At 34.9% G+C, this 22,324-nt stretch overlaps 4 protein-coding genes and 1 long non-coding RNA gene across 9 annotated transcripts; 3 read left to right on the top strand and 2 right to left on the bottom strand.

Annotated features, from left to right (window-relative positions):
• The first annotated feature begins 291 nt into the window (after positions 1-291).
• Positions 292-5,210, top strand: LOC111306421 (uncharacterized). The gene is made up of 5 exons (XM_089751086.1): positions 292-333; positions 1,271-2,247; positions 3,695-3,902; positions 3,988-4,117; positions 4,224-5,210. The coding sequence occupies exons 1-5, from the start codon at positions 292-294 to the stop codon at positions 4,490-4,492; spliced, it is 1,626 nt and encodes a 541-aa protein (XP_089607212.1). The 3' UTR covers positions 4,493-5,210.
• Positions 5,211-5,690: 480 nt separating this feature from the next.
• LOC111305156 (putative indole-3-acetic acid-amido synthetase GH3.6) lies at positions 5,691-7,973 on the top strand. The gene is made up of 3 exons (XM_022902399.2): positions 5,691-6,032; positions 6,109-6,216; positions 6,420-7,973. The coding sequence occupies exons 1-3, from the start codon at positions 5,728-5,730 to the stop codon at positions 7,774-7,776; spliced, it is 1,770 nt and encodes a 589-aa protein (XP_022758134.2). The 5' UTR covers positions 5,691-5,727; the 3' UTR covers positions 7,777-7,973.
• A 4,734-nt stretch (positions 7,974-12,707) lies between these two features.
• On the bottom strand, positions 12,708-16,772 carry LOC111305157 (sugar transporter ERD6-like 7). Of its 2 annotated transcripts, none has more exons than XR_016331277.1 (18): positions 16,575-16,772; positions 16,401-16,463; positions 16,122-16,211; positions 15,957-16,016; positions 15,798-15,863; positions 15,626-15,691; positions 15,369-15,444; positions 15,169-15,233; positions 14,978-15,070; positions 14,799-14,879; positions 14,580-14,664; positions 14,201-14,244; positions 14,062-14,124; positions 13,901-13,960; positions 13,763-13,816; positions 13,601-13,660; positions 13,404-13,532; positions 12,708-13,189 (listed from the first exon to the last, which is right to left on the bottom strand). XR_016331277.1 is itself a non-coding variant. In XM_022902400.2 (18 exons), the coding sequence occupies exons 1-18, from the start codon at positions 16,770-16,772 to the stop codon at positions 13,074-13,076; spliced, it is 1,455 nt and encodes a 484-aa protein (XP_022758135.2). In that variant the 3' UTR covers positions 12,708-13,073. The 2 variants fall into 2 exon arrangements, 1 of the variants encoding a protein (XP_022758135.2); XM_022902400.2 differs by having other exon boundaries at positions 13,404-13,518.
• On the top strand, positions 13,071-17,122 carry LOC111305158 (uncharacterized). Of its 4 annotated transcripts, none has more exons than XR_002691955.2 (5): positions 13,080-13,211; positions 15,126-15,250; positions 15,615-15,734; positions 16,547-16,622; positions 16,799-17,122. It is a non-coding gene; the product is annotated as an uncharacterized LOC111305158 (long non-coding RNA). The 4 variants fall into 4 exon arrangements; XR_016331279.1 differs by having other exon boundaries at positions 13,084-13,211; positions 13,363-15,250; XR_016331280.1 differs by having other exon boundaries at positions 13,087-13,211; positions 14,161-15,250.
• Positions 17,123-19,542: 2,420 nt separating this feature from the next.
• Positions 19,543-22,324, bottom strand: RKF3 (receptor-like kinase in in flowers 3). Its single transcript, XM_022902371.2, has one exon. It carries the CDS (start codon positions 22,000-22,002, stop codon positions 20,116-20,118), a length of 1,887 nt encoding a protein of 628 aa, XP_022758106.2. The 5' UTR covers positions 22,003-22,324; the 3' UTR covers positions 19,543-20,115.

The following is a 22,324-nucleotide window of genomic DNA, read 5'->3' as shown; positions in this document are numbered from 1 at the left end:
TCTTCCAACAGCCATAAGCAAAGAAGCTTTGTGAGGCCAGCAGGCTGAGGGAGAGGCTGTCAATGTTTTCAAAGAATCGAATTGCTTTCCTAAGAACAAAGTCATAAACTCGTGCATTTGGAATCTTTTCTTCATACAGCAGATCCCAACTAGACCCACATATTAACTCTTCTTTAAATAAAACCATTCTCCAACTAACTCTCAAAACTCTATTTATTTTTTTATAACCATACTTATAGTGGATGCCATTTTGTGACGTCTGGGTCACAATTTTTTTTAATTGTTTTATATATGTGTGATGCAGGCCATGCAGGAAGTCCCGATGAAGACCGCGTATGAAGCTAACATTGCTAGCTAAAATATCAGTTTTTTCAGGTTTCATCCTGCAAAATATATTAAAGGTTAGTTAAATTTCAATTTACAATTTTAAACAGCAATCTTTGGAAGAGCAGGAGAAGAGATTGAGCACCGAAAAATTGATGGTTTGGGGACATTTAATATTAATAATTGAAGTTTTCTGTTATAAGTTTAAAATAATAACCTTTTATGAAGAAAGAAATATGTTATTTTCAGACAGAGATCTGATATTTATAGTCCAAGATATTATGGCTATTAACTATGATTTATGACTATCTTAAATGTAGAAGATAGTTCCAAGATTAAAAAATCATCAGAAAACACAATTTGAGCTTTGTAATATGAAAACATTGAAATTCCAAGCTACAAGACTCTAGATTTTGGAATTTTTTTTTATAAAAAAACAACCTTCTATTATATTGTTTGTATATAATATAAAATGAAAAAACAAAAGTTATGCTTAAGCTATTTTCCCCTTTACTTCGATTTCCTGATAATTACAAGAAGTTTTCATTCTTCCAGTGGAGTTGTTGTGTCTTTTTATTTTATTAATTTCCACAAATTTTTTAAAAAAAAATTTTTAGCTAATTTTTCATTAAATTGTGTTTAAAAAATTGTGCTGAATTTTTTTTTTTTTAATATACAAAAACTCTAAACTACTATTAAAAACCCACACAATTTGCATTTCCAGCAGTTGGCAACTTGATTTGGCATTGTCTCCGTGTCTTTCCCTGTCTCTAACCTTAAAGTCACATTCAACCCTTGTTTTGCCGCAAGTGTCACCAAACCTCTTCCAATGAGACTGCTTTCTCACTTCAATCTCTAACTGAAACAAAAATATTGGTCATTTAAACCAATCTTTGCCATCTTTTTTCATATCAAGAAACAGAACAGAATAGAGTTCTAATTCTAGGAAACAACTCTGCTACTCTTTCTCACTATTTTTTTCTCATGCAACAACCAAAAGCGACCCATTTTGTTCAAGACCAACATCTCCACTATGCTCAAAGTCCTTAAGAAAATCAAGCGCCTTTGTGGCCGCCTCCAGTGGCCGCCTCGCCGCCGTTCCAAGTCCAAAATTGTCATAAAAAAGTTTGGCAAATCAAACTCCGAGGCTCATATTGATACTAAAGATCATACTATCGTCAATGGGACTTCAAAAGTTCACCAAGATGGTCAATTGGGTAGTCTGAATTCAGTGAGGCCCATACGTATAGCGACTTTTAATGCTGCCCTGTTTTCTATGGCTCCTGCAATGCCTAAAGCAGATAAGTTTTCAAGTTTTGGCTATGACAGTGAAGCCTTTACAGATGTTAGGCGCTCCATGGATCTTAGTTTACGCACAAAGTCTACAAATGATCGGCCAAAGAGTATACTAAAGCAATCTCCCCTGCATCCAAATTCCATGAATGACAAGGAGAATCTCTCCAAGCAGCAAAAATTTGTGAAATCTAAGTTGAGGGTGTCCATCAATTTACCAGATAATGAGATTTCTTTATTGCGCAATCGACAACTGAGCTCTGAAGAGCAAGAAAATGAGGGTTCTTCAAGTGCTGCTGTGAGTAGAACTTTGAAAGGAAAAGCTCCGTTGAGATCAACAGTGAGTTTTCCAACAAATATGAGAAATGTAGCTGATTGTTTTGAGAGTTATAGAAGCAGAAAGACAGTGCTTGAAGTCTTGAGAGAATTAGATGCTGATATATTAGCTCTGCAAGATGTGAAAGCAGAGGAAGAGAAAGCCATGAAGCCTTTGTCTGATTTAGCTGCTGCTTTGGGGATGAACTATGTATTTGCTGAGAGTTGGGCACCGGAATACGGCAACGCCGTGCTTTCCAAGTGGCCGATTAAGCGGTGGAAAGTGCAGAAGATCTTTGATGACACAGATTTTAGGTAAGTTTTTCTTTTTCATTTTCAATTTGTTAAAACTTTGAATTTTGATTGGTCCTTAGTTTTTTATGTTTTTTCTCCATTATGAACAATATTAAGGAATTGTCATTCTAGCTTTAACTAAACAAATGAAAGTAGTCTTTTTTTATAGAAATTTTCAAGTCAATATTCCAGTTTTATGATCTTAAGATTCTAAACCTTTGCAAAACAGAATTTAGAACCTTATTGTTGTTTGCTATTGAAAAAGTCAACAATTATCTGTTACTTTTAACACAGAATATTCTCATTTTTATTAGAAAGTTGCGTGAAGCTTTCCACAAAATACTTTGTAATCCCCAACTATTACTTATAGGTTATTATTTTCTTAATTATTCTGTCCACCACTATCATCTAAATCCTTTTAGCCCCAAATGACTAACAAATTTTATTTAATCTGTGGATTTGCCTAACCATATCGTAACAACAGTCCACATTAGACAATGTTCTGTCATAACAGCTGCAGGCAGTAGACAGAACAAGAACTTGCAGCCATTTCTTGAATTTAATACATTATTGTACAATTTCTGGTTTTCAGCTCACAAGAAAGATGTTTATACCCATTCAACATAATGTATTTGTTTCTAATTTTCTTAATGCAGCAAAAAAAAAGGGTTCTCAAATTATAAGAAATTTACCAAATTCTTTTGTTGTTCCAGCCTATTTTTCTCTTTCCAAAATTGTTTAGACTTTCTTCTTCTCATATGGGATAAGCTATCCTCTTAAGAAGTTTTATCATTCCAAGTAATACTACATCTTGCTTGAGTATGAACAATCTGGTGCACTAGTTGGAGCAGTAGTCCTTATGGGTGTAGTTAGAGAAGAATAATGCATTTGACCAAACACAGTTTTTGGCTGTGTTTGTCTTGTGGGAAATTTATCAAATTATGGCAAAGATCAATAGTTAGTGATAGCTGTTAGTATTACTTAAAGTGGAGAAGATATATTGCTATACACTTTTCAACTTTATTTTTTGTTTGTTTCAGTGGAAAACAAAATCATGATCTGAAAGTATATCAATTGAAGTTAGGTAAGATATATGCTGTTATATCTGCAATATGGGTAGGCTTTGTTGATAAATCATTAACATGACTGAGAAGAATTAATGAAGATCACAGATTTGTCCATGTTTCTTGAAAAAGCAGCAATGTGAGGAGATAAAACACAATGGAAGGAAACTCCTCTTAATGTATAAAGTTCGTGATTGAGATCAAATGGTAATATGTATTACTACTAACTAAATAGTTGCAATCAGGTTAGTTGACTTGCCATAAAATTTCTTTTCTGATAACCATGAACACAGCCTTGGTAGTTAGTACAAAACTTAGAATTTCCTTTTGTTAACAGTTAGAACAGACGGATAGCTTCGGAACTTAAAAACTTATGCTGACTCTCTTGGGCTTTTTGACGACAGGAATGTCCTCAAGGCAACTATTGAAGTGCCCCAGACAGGAGAAGTCAACTTCCACTGCACTCACCTTGATCATCTTGATGAGAACTGGCGCATGAAGCAGATAAATGCAATAATTCAATCTAATGATGGTCCACATATCTTAGCTGGAGGGCTCAATTCCTTGGAAGAAACAGATTACTCCACAGAGAGGTGGACAGACATTATTAAGGTATATATGGGGACCTTTTCCCTGAATGTATTCTGTCATACAGGATTTTAAAGTAACATCTTTTAAATGAACTTGTATCATATAGTACTATGAAGAGATGGGGAAACCAATACCAAAGGTTGAAGTGATGAAATTTCTGAAGAATAGACAATACACAGATGCTAAGGACTTTGCAGGGGAATGTGAGCCCGTAGTCGTGATTGCCAAAGGCCAAAGTACAAAACCATTCTCTTTGATTTTTTTTTTTTGGCCTAACCGTTTACAGTTAATTGGTTAATCCAACCAATGACATGACCTGAAAAATCCTTTGATTGAATGCAGGTGTGCAGGGCACATGCAAGTATGGGACTCGGGTAGACTACATACTGGCATCCCCAAATTCACCAAACAAGTTTGTTCCAGGGTCGTATTCCGTCCTGTCTTCAAAAGGGACTTCCGATCATCACATAGTTAAAGTTGATATAATAAAAGTAAATGATAATGTTCAAGGAAATGTCAGTAGAAAGCGATGGCAACCAAAACAGAAACAGAAACTCATAAAGATTACGAACGGTTCTCCATCAAAAAGTATATGGAAAACACTTACATGAGAGATTTGACTTTTTTATTTTTATCTTTTATTATTACCCAATACTAAATCTAGGGAACAGATGGTTTTGGATCTGCAACCTATTATGCTTTGTAAATCATTGACGGCTTAAATAGAAACAAGGGGATGATATTTGGTGTGGAATTTATTTGTATAGTTCTTGAAGGAAAACTGAAACAGCTTAAAGAGTATATATTTTTCTTTTGTATGCGTATCTTTTGTTACTGAACTATTACTATTTGTGCTTGTATACCTGGTAACCAGATGCTTTTGACATGATGAATTAAAATGATACTCCTCACAAACTTATTTGGTTAAGTAAAGCTGGATTTAATGGATATATGAGAACCATTGAACTGACAGTGCTATAAGACTCCAATAGGTAGTCATTTAAGGGGCAACTGCCTGCACTAATCATTGAAACTTGATGAATCTCACATGGTGGTGGCTTGTAATAAATAGAGTTAGAGCATGAAAGCTATACACTTGAGCAAATTCGACTGACCTTAAATTTTTTATTTTTTTTTATAAAGTCATTTGTTGCAATTCTAAGACATGACAGTGATAACCAATTTATCTAATTATTAAATTAGTAAATCGTTAGAAGAAGATAATTTCATTTCTAGACTTACTCCATTTTTAAAATTGTCTCACTGGCCACATCTTAAGCATTTCACAATGCTGATGCTTATAAAGATAGTTGCTATTTACCGCCTACTCACGGTTGATGATTCTTCATCTTATGGGCCTCATTGCACATGGCTACTTCGCTTCAATATGGGCCTCTATTAGCTCGCTAGCCCAAGATCAGCTAGCTGCATTTGTCCTTATTTTATTTTTTATCAAGCTCAACTATTAGGTTTAGGCTTAACCAATAGCCGACGTTTTTTAAGAATAGCCGACCTTGTTAAATCTAATACCATTTTTGAATGGGAAATACCAGGGGCAGTTCCACCGTTTATCAAAATCGGCTACCAGCTGTTACCAGTTTCCTAGCTTCGTACATGTAAATAAAATGAGCAATGACATATATCCTCTTTTCTTATCTCATTCCTTCTCCTAATTCATTTTAATTTTCCAAATAAAAGAATAAAAATATTTTTTCTTTTCATTAAACCGACGTTGAGTCAAAAAGTCAAAAGAAAAAACGTTGAAAATTTGCTTTTAAAACGGTACGCGTATCTCTCCCGCTATCCTCCGCCATCGCTAAGTTGTCCAGTAGGCGATCACTTTAAGATGACAGACGAGGCGTTGTTGAAGCAACTAGAGGAATCAACGAAGGACATCGCGCGTCAGCAGGCCGAGACTCTCCATTCCATCCTCCAACACCAGCGCCGCGTTCGTTATCTCCAACGCTACCTCCCCGACGTCCAAGATCAGAATGCACCCATTCACGCCGCCACTTTTAGACACTTCGTGCCGTTATCTTGCTACGATGATTACGCTGATTACATCAGTCAATTAGCCAACGGAGACTGCACTGACGATCATGATCATCACCACCTCTTGTCCGTTGACCCTCTCCTTTGCTTCTTTTATAGGTAAATACACTTTATTTACTTCTTTTTCAAGTTAATAAAAATTTCAATAAATTTGATTTTTTATTTTTTTGAATAGTTCTGGAACAAGTTCAATGAAGCCTAAATTGATACCTTACTTTGACTCTGCGCTTTCAAAAGCGGCGTCGTATATAGCTCATCAAGGAAGTGCCGCTGTTCTTCGAAGGTAAAAATTGTTTTTTTTTTTTTTTAGTAATTTGTTTAGCTAAGTGAAAACAAATGATCTTTACATAAATTCAATTTCTTTTTAGATTTTGGATTTCAAAAAAGTGAAAAGGAGAAATTCTAACTTATAATTGTAGTTTTCTTTTCAATTCAAAGACATTATTTTAATGTGATGATTTTTTATTTTTTTTTTCAATTGTTTAGGTTTTTTCCTCCAAGGCCTGAAATAAATAGAAGACTGGCATTTATATATGCCGATAGCATTACAACTACAAAAGGCGGTTTCAAGGTAATGGCTGCCTCTTCATTCCCTTTGCAGAGTAATAATAGCAATGTGAATCGCTCTATATTTATGTCTCTCACTAGCCCCAAGGAAGTGATTCTGGGATCAAATGTTGAGCACCAAATATACTGCCACCTTCTTTGTGGTCTTAGGATTTCTGATTCTGTGGATGCTATTCATGCTCCATATGCAATAGGTTTGATTAAGGCTTTCCATGTTTTGGAATCCAAGTGGGAGCAACTATGTGAGGATATTGAAAAAGGGTTTCCATGTTTGGACATTAACGATATTCCAATGAGAGATTCTGTTGTTGAGGTTCTTGGTGGGCCACAACCAGATTTGTCTAATAGAATTCGGTTGATTTGTGAAGAGAAGAATTGGGGTGGGATTTTGCATAAATTATGGCCTAACGTTCGATATATTAGATGTGTTACAACTGGAAGTATGAAGCAGTACTATTCCAAACTTAAGTACTATGCAGGAGAGGTAACTCTGCTTGGTGGGGATTACTTTGCATCAGAGTGCTGTGTGGCAATTAACTTGGATATCAAGCAACCACCAGATCTGACAAGATTTGTTATGCTTCCAACTGCTGCATATTTTGAGTTTCTTCCATTTGATTCAACTCAGAACAAGGTTGTTGGTGAAGAAACTGTGGATATTTGTGGTGTTGAGGTAGGGAAGATGTATGAAGTGGTTGTGACTACTTATAGAGGGTTTTATAGATATCGTCTAGGTGATATTGTAAGAGTTGTTGACTTCTATAATTCATCTCCATTGCTGGCATTTGTGATGCGAGCTCCTAAAACTTCATATGACATAGTGACTGAGGCAGATTTGATGGCTGCTATGGAAAGTCTTCAACTTGTATTGAGAAATATCATAGGCATGACAATAGAGATTGTGGAGTTTACGAGTTTCTTTGACTCTGATTTGAGTCCTAAGAGGCTGAAGATTTTTGTTGAAGTAAAAGACTGTGATATGTTGTTACAGGATAAGTTGCAGGAGTCAATTGTACTCCTTAGAAAGTGTTGTTCTACTCTCGAAGACAGTTTGGGAAGTTTTTATAAGGTGCAGAGGAATAAAGGCGAGGTAGACCATTTGTCACTATCCATTTTGAAATGTGGTAGCTTTGACAGGTTACTACAAGTAGCAATCGAGAATGGAGCTCCAGCTAGTCAGTATAAGCCAGCTAAGATTATAAGAAACCATGACATTGTCGATGTTATGGAAGGATATGTTCTTGTGACTATAAGCTTAGAATCTCTATGTGCTTAATAGCTTGCTGCTCTTTGGTTCTTAATGGAATAACTAGAATGTTGGATCTTCAATAGAGTTATCTATATGCTTTGAAGAGCATAGATTTGTCTCAATTTGTCAGTTCCTAAATATTTATGAGCATTGAAATGTCATACAAGCAAACTGGAATTCATGTAATCTATTACTATTATATCCATTATTTATTCTCTCATTAATTATTTTGTCCACAAAATGTAGAAAGCAAAAGATGCCCATCTTTTTCCCTAAAGTAGTAAGTAAGCTGTTGTTAACCTAAGTAAATTAATTCTTGTAATTTTGACTTTTTGCCAATAAGCTTGTTAGATTGTTTTGACTGGTTGCATGTAACAAGTTATAAAATTTACAAACTTCCCTGTAATAGATTTTGGTGAAAGTACTTGGCAGAACGATTCTTGTTTCTACCTTCTTTAATAGTCGAATCACTGATACTGCCATTCTTTTTCTGTTTATTGTATATTGTGAGATTCTAAAACATCCCCCCTTCGCACCTAAATGATGAGAAATTTCATTTGCTGTTGCTACTGATCTCTATTTTCTTACTTCTTTGATTGTACCTCTACTAGACAGAAATGTATACACTTATAGGTTGTATTTGTTTCACCATTAAGTTACAGGAAAAAGATCATGTCATAGTAATTTAGCATTTCCAGCAAGTTTGATAGACCCTAAAAAACTATCATTTTGAAAGGAAGTGGTTCACTAGTTTTGGATAAGTGGTTTTTCTAGAAATTTGATTCTCCTACATTAGTACAGATCTGATTCTCCTACATTAGTGCAGCTTGATTTTCTAATTTATTTTGGGAATATTTCTCATTTACTCTTCTAATTTAGTCAACTATTCTAATTGTCAAGTTTTTAGGGATTTGTTTCTATTTTAGAATAGTATAATTCTCCTTCCTTATTTTATTTTTTGTTTTCTGTTTCATGTAGTTTTTTCCTAACAAGGAACTTCACTGTTCCTATTTATTTATATGCACTCCTTCATTGTAGATTGAATAAGAAGAAATAAGGACAATTGTTCTTTAAGTTTTCTACATGGTGTCAGAGCAAGTCGGCCTGAATCATTAGACTGTAACCACACGAGTTTCCGTTATGGCTAGCAGGAGTGAGAACTTTTCTTCTGCAAAGGTATGGCATGAGAAAAGTCACAAAGAGGTGATGCTCTAACAAACCATTCAAAACAAGTGTGCAACCTTTGGAACTAGTTTACTAGCACAAAAAGGTAATTTCCTAAATGCCTTAAGTGTTCAATGGGAAAATACACAATCTTGGATTGTTGATTCATAAGCATGAGATCACATGACTGGAGATGCATCCTTATTCAACACATATAGACCTTGCTATAATAGTTCTGCTGTAAAAATTGCTGATGGCTCTCTCTCAAAGGTGGCAAGAACAAGTTCTATTGTAGTTTCGAAAGACATAACACTCGACTTTATCTTTCATGTCCCTAATTTAAGCTGTAACTTACTTTCTATCAGTAAGCTTACGAAGAATAAATGTTGTATCACTAAATTTTTTTTCAACTTGTGTGAATTTTAGGAATTGAGCTCGGGGAAGATTATTGGCAGTACTAAGATGTATGCAGGGCTCTACCTTCTTCAAGATGATGCACTTGAGAGACCACAAAACTCTTGTACAGCCTTAGCCTCTCGTACTAGCAAGGATGACCTTATCATGTTATGGCATTATAGATTAAGACATCCAAATATTTCATACCTAAAAAGGATATTTCCCTCATTATTCAATAACATCTCTAAAGATTTTTAATGTGAAATTTGTCAAATTTCCAAACACTTAAAATACCTACCCTAACCTTTCCTATAAATCATCTTAGCCTTTCTCAATGATTCACAGTAACATTTGGGGATTGTCAAGAGTTAACAATATCATAGGTTTGAGGTGGTTTGTTACATTCATCAATGATCATACTTGACTCATTCGGGTATTCCTTATAAAATAAAAATCCAAGGTTAGCCAAATCTTTCAAAACTTCGATAGCATGGTACAAATCCAATTTCAAGCCAAAATTCAAGTCCTAAAAACTGAGAATGGAAGGGAATACTTTAACTCTATTCTTGGCCTTTACCTCACCATGCATGGCATTATCCATCAAAGTTCTTGAGTTGACACTCCACAGCAAAATGGGGTTGTCGAGCGCAAAAACAGATATTTGATAGAAGTGACCAGATCCCTCTTGTTGACTTCCAATGTGCCTAAATATTTTTGGGGAGAAGCTGTCCTTATTCCAACCTATTTGGTTAACCGAATGCCTTCCCAAGTTCTTGGCTTTAAAGCACCTTGTCAAACTCTCCTTGCTTCCTACCTACAAACTCGGTTGATCTCTTATATCCCTATCAAACTCTTTGGCTGCATTGCGTTTTGTTCATATTAGCCAACAGAACCGTGGCAAGCTTGATCCCAAAGCTTTAAAATGCATCTTCCTTTGTTATTCCCCAACCAAAAAAGCTATAGGTGTTACTCATCACAAAAAAATTCTATAACTCTATTGATGTCACCTTCTTTGATAAACTTTCATACTACAACAAGAATGATATTCAGAGGGAGAATACTACTCAGGAATGTCAATTCTTAGTTATTGACTTGCCAATTTCCCAACAAACCCTTTCAAAAGTAGATTCCCAACCTACCTAACCTATCAGCCATGCGGATTTCGAAACCCAACATGTTCAGACAACTTTTGACTTTTGAAACCCTAAGGTTATACAAGAAAAAACAAAAGAACTAATAGTCTACTCAATGAAGCAACCACAGGAAAATGTGGAGAACTGTACACAGCCCAGCATTAAAAATCAACCTAATCCAAGTCTCCAAGAACTTGAAACTAACACAGGTAATGTTCCTATTGAATCTGAAGCTGAAACTTGTGAGGCAACTGGTGACCTTGACATTTTTATTGCATTAAAAAAAAGTGTGAGATCATGTACCCAATACCTTATCTACAAGTATATCTCATATGACAGGTTAAATCCAAACTTTCAAGCCTTTCCTACTTACCTTAACAATGTGCAAATTCTAAAAAAAATATTCAGGAAGCCTTCAATGAACTAGATTCGAAGGCAACAGTTTTTGAAAAAATCGAGGCACTAGAGAAAAATGAGACATGGAAAATTTCAGATTTGCCCAAAAGGGTTGGATGTAAGTGGATCTTCATAATAAAGCACAATGTAGATGGAAGTATAAACAGGTTCAAAGCTAGACTTGTTGCAAAGGAGTTCGCTCAATCCTATGAGATAGACTATGAGAAGACATTTGCTTCAATAGCCAAACTCAATTTAGTTAGAGTTCTATTGTCACTACCAGCCAACTTGGATTGGCCTCTCCACCAACTTGATATCAAGAATACATTGTTAAATGGTGACTTGGAGGAGGATGTCTACATGGAAATTCCCCCTTGTTTCGAAAGGGAAGACAACATAGGCAACGTGTGCAAACTTAGGAAAACTTTGTATGCACTTAAACAGTCTCCTCAGGCTTGGCTTGAAAGGTCAACCAAGGTATTGAAGAGGTATAGATTCCTTCAATGTCAATTTGACCATACTACATTTGCTAAGTTCACTAATGAAGGAAAAAGAGTTGTTCGTATTGTTTATGTGAATGATATCATAATCACCGAAGATCTCAAGGAAGGAATAGATGATTTGAAAAAACTTCTTGCAAAGGAGTTTGAAATAAAGGATTTGGGGTTCTTTAAATATTTTCTTAGGATGGAAGTGGCTTGGTTTAAGAATAGAGTATCAGTGTTTCAGTGTAAGTATATACTTGATCTAGTCAAAGAAACCGGCATGATTGGATGCAAACCTACTGATACACTGATTAACTCAACTAATAAAATTGGAAGTGAAAATGAAAGCTCCTTTACGGACAAAGGGTGATACCAAAGACTAATTGGGAAGCTTATTTACCTCTCCTACACATGACCTGATATCGAGTTTGTAGTAGGGATGGTGAGTGGATACATAAATAATCCAACCAATGAGCATCTCAAAGCTGTTCATCGCATCCTACAATACTTAAAGAAGAGTCTTAATGAAGGTCTATATTTTAATAAGTCAATGGACAAAGCAGTGAAGGTGTACACAGATGCAGACTAGGCTGGATCAATAATAGATAGAAGGTCCACTACTGGATATTGCACTTATGTTTGGGGCAATTTGGTCACTTGGAGAAGTAAAGAACAAGCTATTGTAGCTAGGAGTAATGTCCCATAGTATTTGTGAAGGAATTTGGCTTATGAGGTTACTTGGAGAATTAAAAGTTCATACTATGACATCTATGACACTGTTTTGTGACAATAAGGCTACTATAAGTATTGCCAAAAATCCTGTTTATCATGATAAGACCAAGCACATAGAGCTGGACCAATATTTCATAAAGAAAAAGATAGAAAATGGGTTAGTCAAACTAGCCTATATCCCTACAAGTTCACAAATTGCAGATATTCTAACTAAAGCTCTTCTTAAAAGCATTTTTGATGAATTGAAATCCAAGCTAAGTATGATTAACATTCATAACCCAGCTTAAGGAGGAGTGTAGAAATTTGATTCTCCTACATTAGTGCAAATCTGATTCTCTTATATTAGTGCAGCTTAATTTTTTAATTTATTTTAGAACTATTTCTCATTTACTTTTTTAATTTAGTCAACTATTTTGATTGTTAAGTTTTTAGATTGTTAAGTTTTTAGGGATTTTTTTTTATTTTAGAATAATATAATTCTCCATCTTTTTTTTATTTTTGTTTTTTGTTTAATGTAAGTTTTTTTCTAATAAGGAACTTCACTATTCTTATTTATTTAGATGTATTCCTTTATTATAGATTGAATAAAAAGAAATAAGGATAATTGTTCTTTAAGTTGCCTACAATTTTCCACCTTGAATGTAGGGATCCATGGCCGTGATTCACTAATAATTTTATTAAAATCAAACAGAAAAAATATTTACAAACAAAATACTCTAATTTTATAACATTTTGAATGTTGAATAACTTCTCATTGGCAATTCATTTCATAGAAAAGCAAACAGAGCTTGATGTCTATTTGTCATTTGCTTTCTTTTCTGCGAAGAGATGCTGCCTTTTTATTTGTACTCCATCAGTGTTTATAAAATCTCATTTCCATTATAAAATAATTGTATTACCCAAATTTAGCATCCATTTTGCTTGATTTTGAAACCATCAGTAAATGCTATTTATTGCTAGGAAGCATCTTTTAGGTCTCAAGATAACGGCTTCACTGAAGAATGACCGGCTTGATTCTCTATGCATTAATGGCTGACTGAATTTGTTCCAAGGTTTTCCCCTTTGTTTCAGGTACCACTGTGACCGCAAACAATATAGCCAGTGCATTGATTGCAGCATAAAGAATGAAGGTACCTGAAATCCACAAGAGTTGAAGGTAAATTCCCATATCTTATATTTCTTGGAGGTCATCCTAATGCTTTATACAAATATGACATAAAACTTGGCTCTCAAAGTCGAAGTTTTCTTTGTGAAGCCAATTAACTTGCTTTGTAATCTCAATTGAATCAATTACTGCTTGATTGTAGGGAATTTAAAGATAAAAAGAGGAAAAATATATTCTATTTACCATAGGAGCTCCAGGTCATAAGAAAGTTGAAAGTGTAAGAAACTGCCCATGCACCAAACCAGTTCACTAGTGTTGCTAGGCTTCCAGCCACTCCTTTAATATTTATTGGGAATATCTGCAACCAAATACCTTGTTTATAGAAGTGGAATGATTAGTCCATCGATTTGAATGGTAAATCTTGCAGACTTTTTTGTTACCTCAGACATTACAACCCAAGGAACTGCACCCATCCCAGCTGAAAAGGCACCTATGTATATCTGAGCTCAATTAAGATTCGTGTCAGAAATAACATAGGAGAAATGGAAAGCCATACTTTGCCAATGAACAAATTGAATGGGTATATGATTTGATAAAGTTACCAATATGCCTGTTACAGCAAGAATGGGAACTGAATTGAGTGCCAAATTATGATCCTGGTTGGCAAAAATTCTCAAAATATTAGTAATTGACAGCATCAAAGGGAAGTATAGTTATAGATGATAGTTTGACATTTTAACCTTAAAATAGAATGAAATCCCAGATAGTACACAGCCAAGGACCAATCCCGTTGAAGAAACCTAGAATGAAAGGAAAATATAAGATTCACCTTCTGTCCATGAAAGCAATTTGTCTCAACAATTTAAGGACCTCATAACTGTTAAATTGCTCTTATATTTACCAGTAATAGAGGCTTTCTTCCAGCTTTATCAATCACAGTTGCATTAAGGCCAGTGACCACAACCTGAACAAATGATTGTTTTAAGCTATTGTTTGCCAGGAAGAACTACATGGATATCATGGAAAGGGAGAGATGAAACCTGAAGAATAGCATAAGTTATTGTCCCAATAGTGGCAGAAAATCCTGAGACATTTAAAGTACAAAAGCATCAATATTAATAATAGATAGGACTCTTTATTATTGCTCCTTTTTATTATTATTGTTATTATTAATTTTTTGAGGTTTAGAAGTTGGATTTCCAATAATTTCATAGAGAATAAAATACATCTCAGAAAACTGGCTTATCCTACTAGATCCTGGTTCTGGCCAAAAAAAAGGGAAATCCTATGTATCTGTTATAGAAGACAGAATGCCGAGGTTCACTTTCTTTGTCATCATTATCTTATGAAGTGCATTTACCAGGCTCTTTCTAATCTTTTTCCTTCGTGCATCAAGGTGTAACTCAAAGGTTTCATTACCTGCCGACTCGAAAATATTGCTGACATAAAAGCAGATTCCATTGATCCCCCCAAATTGTTGAAAGACCATTAATCCAACTCCTATCTGATCAAAGATAAATGCATGATAAAAAACCATTAATTAAGATATAAGGGTGAAAAGTTGTGGTTGCTAATTATTCGAAGAAGATTGATCTGAATCTGATTGTACAACTGGGTTTGGAACTGAGTTATAATTACAGTGACTGAGCGTAAGTATCTTCGTTGAAACAAATCCAGCATTTTGGCTTTTGGAAGCCGTTCGAGAGTCTCTATATAGTCCTGTCAAGCAATAGCATAAGTTATTTCTTAAACATTTTCTCTATAATGCTCTAACTCATTTTCACTGTTGGTTGGGACGAGAGGTTTAAATTAAGAACCCGAATCTCAGCTGCCTCCTTTGATATATCAGTATCCTTGCCACGAAGGTCTTGTAGTGCAGCTTCAAATTCTTTTTCACGTCCTATCTTTGCCTGCATTATATCTAAGATTTTTATCCAATTCCCATTTAATGTTACTATAATTCAGGGGAAAAAAAGGATTCAATCATCTTTTCACTGCTATTTCATACCAGCCATCTGGGAGACTCTGGAATGAAAAAGAGTCCAAAGACTAGAATTGCACAAGGAATAAGTCCTGCAATCACTCCACTTGTGAGTCCCAGCTTGTGTTATCTAGCTTTACAAACTCACCCACACACACGTGCACATGGTTTTGCAGAAGAATGTTGTGAATCCCTGTGCTTTGAATAAATGGATAAGACACTTTTACCTGTTAATGCTAAAGCCCTCCAAGTTAGAACTGTCCCTATTATGAAGGCGACAGATACTCCACTACAGATCATAAGCTGTAGAATAAGATGAGAAATAATCAGATAAAACTGTGTACATGTTTCATTTTTTTCTATCTTTGTTATGCATTTATATTGCACATTCAGTCAACTGATGACTGTTCAGAAAATTAAATTTACAACTTCAGGAAATTGTGATGATGATAATGACTGCTGCTACTTGACAGGCACATGTTACCTGATTTATAGTTGTTAGTGCTCCTCGAAGATTCTTTGGTGCAATTTCAGCGATAAATACTGGTACCTTGTCATACATTCAATAAAGGCATCACGGTCGTTAAGAACAGGTAATGTACCAGTTACTGAAGAAGGTTTAGGAGTGAAATCCTAGAAGAGATATAGATACTCACCACATATGAGAAGACCCCCATTCCATATCCTGTTGCCAGTCTTCCAATGTCCAAAGCCAAAGCCCCCTTTTGTTTTTCAATTAAGACAAAAAGATTATTAAGTCATATTTCCGCATAATTGGTTCTGGTTAATTTGCAGTTTAATAGAACTATTAAAACCTTAGCAAAGTAAATAGCAAGCCACCCTCCAACACAAAAGCCAGTAGCTGTTCTCATTGCCTGCACATGTTTAGTAATGAACATGATATTCATGGTTAAAGCAAAACAAAAGTGTTCAATGAAAGAGCAGTTTAGCATACGTTAATCAATGATATCTCTGCTTACCCCTTTCCTACCAATAAAATCAGCAATTGGTCCACTTGTGATTGCACCAATCATTGCACCAAAAGTCAGTATAGAACCAAACACTGAATACTGCACATTCAAAGATCAAGGGCATGAGTTTGAAGTTGCTTCTGTAAGTAAAAATACCAATTGTTTTAATGAGAATTCTAGCTTTAGCTAATCTTGTCAGCTGCAAGAAAAAAGTATGCAATTCTCCTCCAATAAGTTCTTGCTAAAATCTGTTCGTATTATGTTCAAACCATTAAGCATTCTGAATACCTCTGCTAGAGTCAGAGAGAGATCCTCCCTAATGGCAGTCTGAGTTGGTGACGAATAGCCTGCCTGAAAATGATTTGGATTTAGTATTAGAATTATGAAAGTAATATTACAAGCAAATTAACCTCATTCTTGGACATTTTTTTCAGCTCTAGAGAGTAGAGAGGGGAGACTTACACAGGATCCAAACTCAAATGAACCACATACTGCAACAACGGTGCTGAGGTAAACCATCCATAAACTTGCTTTGCTGCTTGTCTTATCTGTATATCCATCTTCCTCATCGGCCATGTTTTTCTTTTCTTGCAAAAGAGGTACGCTTACCTCTTCATGCACACTGTCGTTACCTCTCTCTATATCCTCTTTGATGGCCATGGTCTCCTTCTCTATTTAACTGTCAGTATATTGATACAAACGGAAAAGAGAAGAAGCTTGAAGCAATTTGTTCAAGGTGAAGAAGATATGGAAAAATGGAAGGTGGAAATTCCAGGTGAGAGTTCCATTTTTTTTGTCAAACTTGCCACGTTTCTTTTACGTATGTATTGAATATGAAACCACATCGAGGCATGCTGCTAGCTGTTTTCTTCATTCAGTGGCTCCACGTTGCTGTAATTTTATTTTTTTTTAGTGCTAGTTAAAATGAAGTACATTACTTTGACACAAGTGAATAAAGCATTGTGGCATGTATTCAAAATTTGAATAATAGAAGAATGAATTTTAACATATATATGCAACAAGAAAGCAGGCAAGATTGAAAATCCATGATTTTGTAAAACCAAAACACTATTTAGTATTATTATTACTGATTCCTGATGATGACTAGCCGCCGTTGTGGTCCAGAAGAGTTTATTCTCTGTCTAGAGACCACAAAAAAGCGGTCTTTTCAACTATGTCTTTGTGGTTAACATGCTTTGCAACTTGTCCCGTTGTTGATCGCGTTGAACTCCCAAGGCATTCAAGCTTCAGCCTTCAAGTACTCCTATTTTCATTTTCTTTTTACTTCATTGCAATAAATCCCCCCCCCCCCCCCTCTCTCTCTCTCTCTCTCCAATTATGCAGTTTTGTTTTGTACGATTGAGCAGTCGCCGTCTTTGTAAACAGTGAGCACACATATTTAAAGAGCTACCAGTTTTAATGGACTGACCGGTAGTTTGAATTGCGATCAATATCTATCAAAGATATTTATTGGCAATGTAGCAGCTGTCACCCTCAGTAAATATTAGAAACATTTAGGGAAATTTGATTCGGGAAAATTTATATGTTTTTTCTTTAAATTTTATTGTTGCATATTTAATTTTAACATTTGATTTAAGATTATTTGATTTTAAATTTAAAGTTTCGTAATAAAAAATTTATTTTTTTAATATTTTAAGATTTTAAAAAAAATAATAATATTATTTTTAAATTTAATTTGAATTAAAACTCGAAAATAACTATTATCATTTTGAATAAGATTATTAAAAATATTTTTTATTAAAAATATTTTTAATAAATTTTTCATAAACTTTATGACGAGATTATTCGATATATTTTTTGATAAAAAAACATATTTAATAATCTCTTCATAAATTTTTATAAGATGATTATTTAATGTTATTTTTATAAAAAATGTTTTGAATAATTTTAAAAAAAAATTTAATAGGATTATTAAAAATATTTTTTGATAAAATACCTAAATAATCTCAAAAAAAAATTTAATGCTGTTGTTGAAAGTATTTTTTGATTAAAAGTATCTTCAATAATTTTTTCATAAATTTATATAAAATGAAATCAAGATATTTTTTGTCAAAAATACCTTGAATAATCTTAAAAAAAAAAATTAATGTTGCTATTAAAGGCTTTTTTGATCATAAACTCCTTCAATAATCTATTAAAAAAATTTTAAAATTATATAAGGCATTTTTTTACTTAAAATGCTTTTAGTAATCACGTCATAAAATTTTATAAAGGAATTATTGAATACATTTTTTATCAGAAATGCTTTTAATAATCTATTAAAAAAAATTTTGAAATTATTCAAGTGTTTTTGGTGAAAATTATCTTGAGTAATCACCTCATAAAAATATATGAATAGATTATTAAAGATGTTTTTGACTAAAAAATACAATTAATAATCTATTAAAAAAAATTTGAGGTTATCTAAAGCATTTTTGATAAAAACTTTTTTGAGTAATCACCTCATAAAAATTTATAAAAGGATTATTAAAAGCGTTTTTAGCCAAAAACGTTTTCAATAACCCTATTAAAAATTTTTTTTGAGATTATTCAATACATTTTTTGTGAAAAATATCTTGAATAATTATTTCATAAAAATTTATGAGAAAATTATTGAAGATGTTTTTTATCAAAAATATTTTTAATAATCTCTTCATAAAAATTAAAAATTATAATTATTATTTCAAAAAAAATTATAATAATTATTTAAAATTTAATATACGTAAATTCTTCGTAATCAAGTGAATTTAAAATTTATTTGTTGACTCAATGATTTCGTGTCTGGAAAAAAATGCATTCGTTTGGGATATATATAGGGTCAGAAATGGAGGCTCCAAACTTAAATTCTTCAAGTGCAACAAACTTTTTCTTAAAGATATCAACAAGTATTTATTCATCTTTTTCAGTATACTTTATGAATACTGAGTGTATTTTAGTTCAACGGTATGTAATGTTGATTTGCCTTCCCAAGATTAAGCTCATTATGACAAGGCCAAAAAAAACTGCTAATATTTTAAAGCTGACCCATGACCATGAGGCCAGTCCAAATACAAATGGCAGGTTGACCCATGAGGCTTGCATCTTGCAAGATCTGTATAGTGTAGTGTAGGCTTAGGCTAAAGACTCAACCATGTCCATGGGAGAATTTGCATTACTTGATACCGTCGGAATTTAAATTTTGAAGTATTATTATCCTTTACCTCAGAGGTGCAGTTCAAAACTCTGTAAGATTTGTAATTTTATCACCTGTTCGTTCACTAAGATATTGTAATAACTCATTGATTTTGGTATATAAAGACGATGAATTTTTCATTCGACCAAAAGGAAGCAAGAAACACCTGCTACATGAGAAACAAGAAAAGAAATATGATCATTTTGTAGTTTAATTCTGATTTCTTACTGTATTTCTTTGTTTATTATCAAATTGATATGATGAAAGAAAAAATAAATAAAATTCATAATTCCCATATGACAAAGCACACTTTCTTCACTCTACTTGCACCCTATAACCCTAAGCAAATTAATATCTACATCAACCGCTGCAAACAAATTTTATATGGACATAAGACATTTGAATTCACGTTTAAGAGTTGCTTCACCATGTTGTTGGTCAACCATCTTCTGGCACATCAAACTCAGTCAACCATCTTCACTAATCCTCGAGCTATGGCTCCTGAACTACAAAGATGAATCCTTCGTCCATATGAGATGCAGCTCCGGGCAACCGCAATGGCTGCACTCTTCCCACTCTCTTATCAAGAAACACAGTGCTGAAGCCAAAGCCGTAAATATCACTATTCTCTGTTGATTTACCATGGAAAATATGTGCACGAGCAGCATCAATCATTTTCTGTCCAAGCTTAGGCCAGCATGAGCTGCATCACTTCTACAGCATGCCACAAATTCATTCTAATAAGCATGTATGTGATTTCTTTTGCAAATATGCCTACTTTCTATTGTTCAATGATGCAATTATGTTATGTTGTGATTAAAAAACTTCTATTCAAGAGCCTGAACTTATCCCTTCCTCCTTACTGCCAGAATGATGACTATTTTCATAAGTAAACATCTGATAGCCAGCAGAACAGGACAGCTGACCTGACCCATTACTGCTTATAGATCTCTCAATGTCATCAATATGAGCTACCAGAGGAATTGGCCGCTCAGGGATTGAGGGAACTGAAATGTCTGTTTCCAACATTTTCACAACCTGATCCATGGATGGCCTGCATGGTAACTCTGGGTGAGAGCAAAGAACCGCTATCAACACATACTTCTCCAGAACTTCTGGTGGCCCCATCTCTGGCATGCCATTGTCGACAACATCCAAAGCTCTCCCACTCTTCACCAACGACCATGCCCAATCAGCCACTAGAGAAGGCTGGTTCTCATCAGTCATAGCCAGCGCCTTCTTTCCACTCAACAGCTCAAGAAGCACTATGCCAAAGCTATACACATCACTCCTCTCAGTCAATTGCCCATACAACGCATACTCAGGGGCAACATATCCCATTGTTCCAGCTACCCTAGTGCTCAAATGTGTCATCCCCTCTGGCGTAAACTTTGCAAGCCCAAAATCTGCTACCTTGGCTTCAAACTTCTCATCCAAAAGTATATTACTTGCTTTAATATCCCTATGAATGATTGCTGGCTGTGCCCCATAATGCAAATAAGCCAGTCCCCTAGCTGTCCCTAGCGCAATCTTTTGACGAATAGGCCAACTAAGTCTCCTTTCCATGGAGCCAAACAGATGATCATACAAACTCCCATTCTTCATTAAATCACAGACAATTATCCTCTGATGACCCTCTAACGGGGTCGTAGCTGTACAATATCCCCTCAAAGCAACAAGATTTACATGTCTAACACTAGCAATAACCTGAACTTCATGCGCAAAATTGGCATCACCAGCAGCAGAACAATTCTTGAACCTTTTCAAAGCAACCTCAGAGCCATCAGGCAAGTAACCCTTGTACACATTCCCATAGCCTCCTATCCCGATAATGTTATCTCTAGAGAAATTCCTAGTAGCTTTTTTAATCTCGTCGAAAGTAAACTTAACCAAATTAGTACTTTCACTGATTGAAGCCAACCCAGAACCACCCAAACTACCCATCTCAAGATTCCTAATTCTATCCCACTTTTTCTTCCTCTTCGAATCCTGGTATTTTCTATAAACAAACCAAGACGCACCAATCAAAACAGCTAAACCAATACCAACCCCGATGAATACACCCAAAATCACACCTCTTCTACTACTCTTATGATTACTACTACTATCACTAAACTCAATTGAAAATAAACAAGTGGCCGTACCTTCATCAGTTGGTCCCAAGTAATTAGCAACAGCAGCTGCATAAATAGACGGGTATGCGGTACAGTCAGACACGTTTGCAGTTGAATTGTCGGTCAAGTACAAAGCTTGCAAATTGGCCAAGCTTCGAGTACATGAAGCACAAGCTGAACCCTGTAACGACTGGTTACAGTTCGAAACGACACCGGTTAAAGTAGCATTTGGGATCAGAGCTTCGAAATCAGCTTTCGTGGTTAAGTTCATGCAACCTTGGGAGATCCAAGCGGTTTGGAAACCGCAAGAGGAACGAATGTTGAAGTTTGGGATGAGGGTTTGGTAAGACTGCCAACAGGCCTCGGAGGAGTTTAAGGGAGGAAAGAAAGATGCGGTGCGTTCAAGGTAGTCGGAGAGGACGAGGCGGAGGCCCTGACGAATGTAGTGACACTCCATGGAGGTGTTGAGCAGGGGCCTCGGGTGGGAAAGGAGCGGGCGAAGGATAGTGAAGTTTAAGGGACATGATACGGTGTCGGTTTGAGCAAGGCATGATGGGAAGAAAGTTAAGATGAAGAAGAAGAAGAGAAGATGGTGTAAAGACATTTGTGAGACAGCAACTCATTGGGGAGAGAGAGAAGTGGGATTTGTTTGCGTTTTGTTTTAACAAACGTTGAAAATAGTACAGTGAAGTGAAGACTGAAGTCAATCGGAGACAGCGGAGGGGCGGGCGGCTGAGAAAACCAGCTGGCAAGTTCCTGGCAGCTTGTGTGGTGTTTACTTTTCTTGATGATATGGTTGGTTTTGTTCGTCTCTGGTCCAATTTGGGTTCTCACTCTTATTTTTCAGTTTTCCAAATCCAAAGGGATTTCATTTTTTTTTTTCTTATAAATAAATTCATTTAAAATGATCAAATAAATCTTATTAC

Source organism: Durio zibethinus, chromosome 21, assembly GCF_047325235.1.
Source record: "Durio zibethinus cultivar Kanyao isolate XHJ-2024 chromosome 21, ASM4732523v1, whole genome shotgun sequence".
NCBI classification, from domain to species: domain Eukaryota; kingdom Viridiplantae; phylum Streptophyta; class Magnoliopsida; order Malvales; family Malvaceae; genus Durio; species Durio zibethinus.
Note: the sequence above shows the minus strand (reverse complement) of the source record. Positions and strands in the feature narration are given on the sequence as shown.

What these genes read in the sequence shown, in the direction of transcription:
- LOC111306421 (XM_089751086.1), top strand. Translation starts at nt 292, where the DNA reads ATGTGTGATGCAGGCCATGCAGGAAGTCCCGATGAAGACCGC. An exon ending in GAAGTCCCGATGAAGACCGC is followed by an intron (nt 334 to 1,270) that starts GTATGAAGCTAA and finishes TTCTAATTCTAG; the next exon opens with GAAACAACTCTGCTACTCTT. An exon ending in CGTGATTGCCAAAGGCCAAA is followed by an intron (nt 4,118 to 4,223) that starts GTACAAAACCAT and finishes GATTGAATGCAG; the next exon opens with GTGTGCAGGGCACATGCAAG.
- LOC111305156 (XM_022902399.2), top strand. Translation starts at nt 5,728, where the DNA reads ATGACAGACGAGGCGTTGTTGAAGCAACTAGAGGAATCAACGAAGGAC. An exon ending in CTCCTTTGCTTCTTTTATAG is followed by an intron (nt 6,033 to 6,108) that starts GTAAATACACTT and finishes TTTTTTGAATAG; the next exon opens with TTCTGGAACAAGTTCAATGA. An exon ending in AGTGCCGCTGTTCTTCGAAG is followed by an intron (nt 6,217 to 6,419) that starts GTAAAAATTGTT and finishes TCAATTGTTTAG; the next exon opens with GTTTTTTCCTCCAAGGCCTG.
- LOC111305157 (XM_022902400.2), bottom strand. Translation starts at nt 16,772, where the DNA reads ATGGCCATCAAAGAGGATATAGAGAGAGGTAACGACAGTGTGCATGAA. An exon ending in TTGCTGTAACAGGCATATTG is followed by an intron (nt 13,661 to 13,762) that starts GTAACTTTATCA and finishes AATTGAGCTCAG; the next exon opens with ATATACATAGGTGCCTTTTC. An exon ending in CTTGGGTTGTAATGTCTGAG is followed by an intron (nt 13,519 to 13,600) that starts GTAACAAAAAAG and finishes ATTTGGTTGCAG; the next exon opens with ATATTCCCAATAAATATTAA.
- RKF3 (XM_022902371.2), bottom strand. Translation starts at nt 22,002, where the DNA reads ATGTCTTTACACCATCTTCTCTTCTTCTTCTTCATCTTAACTTTCTTC.